Source organism: Wasmannia auropunctata, unplaced genomic scaffold, assembly GCF_000956235.1.
Source record: "Wasmannia auropunctata unplaced genomic scaffold, wasmannia.A_1.0 LD335295.1, whole genome shotgun sequence".
Lineage (NCBI taxonomy): Eukaryota > Metazoa > Arthropoda > Insecta > Hymenoptera > Formicidae > Wasmannia > Wasmannia auropunctata.
In genome coordinates this window covers 42794-44777 of record NW_012027595.1, presented here as the reverse complement: position 1 = coordinate 44777, position 1984 = coordinate 42794, and the positions used below count along the sequence as shown (strand labels likewise).

The window sequence follows — 1984 nt, the reverse complement described above, 5'->3', positions numbered from 1 at the left end:
TATTTATCAATGTATCCTTTCAGTTCTTCATGAAGAAGGCTTCATGCCTGAGACATACATAATATTTTTGTTATAATGTTAAAGTTAAATTTTATTTTTAAAGTGCCATTTTGTTCCAACTTACCTATTTGTAACCAAGTCCCGTTCCAAAATAACTACTATCTTGGTTTACCTCATCCCCACCAAACCTCAACCTCTAAAGTTCACTCAAGGTTCATTTTGGAACGCACCCCTGATTGATGTTTTAACAGATCGCTTTCTAGTTTATCTATAGTTGATAAAATAGGATATCTGTGTGCTGTATAGTGTATAAATTCTACACGTGTTCGCCAGTGTTCACAAAACATGTGTTGCGAAAAATTATTTTATTTCTAATATATCAAAATAATATTTTATGCATTGAGCTTATCACTCTCAAAAATCATTTGCAACGTGTTGAAAATATACAATTGTCTACATGGATGCGTTACAGCTAAGAAATGTGCATATCTTTAGTATGATTTAGTTGTTCAATTAAATCTAACCAATAATTTCACGTTGTCTTCATACAATTTACTGTTATAAATATTAACATTAATTATTGAATGGTAAGTTTAAAAATAAATCTGTTTTCAGTAGTTTAAGGACTTTCTTCTGCTTTACAATCAGATATCTGAAATGTGTTTTAAAAAATGTGCAAATACTTTCCTTTCTCGAGAAATTACCTCTGACGAAGTAAGTATTTTCTAAATAGTATGTTAAATATAAATTGCATTATTGAACTTACTATAAATTAAATATATATTTAACTGAAATTTGCAGGATCTTTGCGTAAGCAATTGTGCACAGAAATACATTCATGCTAATCATAAGATAATGGAAATATTCATGGAGGTACAACCTGTAATGGTGCGCAAAAGAATGGAGGAGATAAACACAGCTCAAACGGAATTAGAAACACAAAATCAAGAAATTAAAGTGGAACAGAACAATAATACATCTTAGAACAAAAGGGAATAGAAGCCAATAAAAATGAGAAATGTTAGAATATAATCATATCTATCATTGACAATATTAAAACAGGACGTTATAACTTGATAAAGTTTTTTCAGCTGCAAATACAAATTTCAATAAATATATTATATTACTTTAATCGGAAACACGTTTTTAATAAGGCTGCAAATGTTATATATACATCAATTAATATAATATATCGATCTAGTGAAATTTACATTTGCGGCTGAAACAGATTTAGTTAAGTCGAAACGTCCTGCTTTAATATATTGTTAAATTAAATGACATTTATATTTTAACATTACTTGTTTGTTTATTTTATTGGTCCCTGTCCTGTTTTTAATTTATTTCTAAGTACGTAAGCCAATACATAATTTTTGCTTTAATAATACATCTTTATCATCAGTTATATGTGATATATTTTTTAGTTTGCATTATATCTATTGAAGTGTATATAAAGTTAAATAATTTAAGAATATCTCATATATATATATATATATATATAAAACTTTGAAGCCTTTTAACTTGAAAGATGTTTGATGAAATAGTGTTTTGGAAAGTTTTCGAGGTATACTATGCTTGAGGTGTCTGTCTATCGGACAGCTTGAATAATGCTAATGTCGACGGTACTGTAACTTTCAAGCTTCATAACTTGAAAAGTATTTTATTGAAAAATAACTTTATTATAGCGTTTTTGAAAGCTCTCGAGGTGTGCTACAAGAATATGTAATGAAAAATGGAGGGTTCCATTTAAAAAATTCAAAGTGACCTTATCCTGACCTTAACGACGTCACTTAGGGTCAAACCAATGTTATCATCTTATGTTCCCCTTGAAATCCCAAAACTTTTGTTTGAAACATTTTTTCCTAAAATGCACTGTTCAAGAGATATTTGAGGTGATCGATTAAAATGGGACACCCTGTATATATATATAATTGATTTTCAAAAATTTATTTTTTTCAGCCTTATATATATATATATATATATATAT

General features: G+C 28.0%; 1 protein-coding gene across 2 annotated transcripts; it reads left to right on the top strand.

The window, feature by feature from the left end:
- Nucleotides 1-261: 261 nt before the first annotated feature.
- On the top strand, nucleotides 262-1292 carry LOC105457296 (mitochondrial import inner membrane translocase subunit Tim10 B). Of its 2 annotated transcripts, none has more exons than XM_011701896.1 (3): nucleotides 262-481; nucleotides 616-714; nucleotides 802-1292. In XM_011701896.1, exons 2-3 carry the CDS (start codon nucleotides 658-660, stop codon nucleotides 982-984), a joined length of 240 nt encoding a protein of 79 aa, XP_011700198.1. In that variant the 5' UTR covers nucleotides 262-481; nucleotides 616-657; the 3' UTR covers nucleotides 985-1292. The 2 variants fall into 2 exon arrangements, with proteins under 2 accessions (XP_011700198.1, XP_011700196.1); XM_011701894.1 differs by having other exon boundaries at nucleotides 271-481; nucleotides 619-714.
- The last annotated feature ends 692 nt before the right edge of the window (nucleotides 1293-1984 follow it).

Excerpts from the sequence above, each read along its gene's own strand:
- LOC105457296 (XM_011701894.1), top strand. The coding sequence starts at position 458 with ATGGATGCGTTACAGCTAAGAAAT. Across the intron at positions 482-618 it reads ATGCGTTACAGCTAAGAAAT|TTTAAGGACTTTCTTCTGCT; the intron begins GTGCATATCTTT and ends TGTTTTCAGTAG. Across the intron at positions 715-801 it reads GAGAAATTACCTCTGACGAA|GATCTTTGCGTAAGCAATTG; the intron begins GTAAGTATTTTC and ends TGAAATTTGCAG.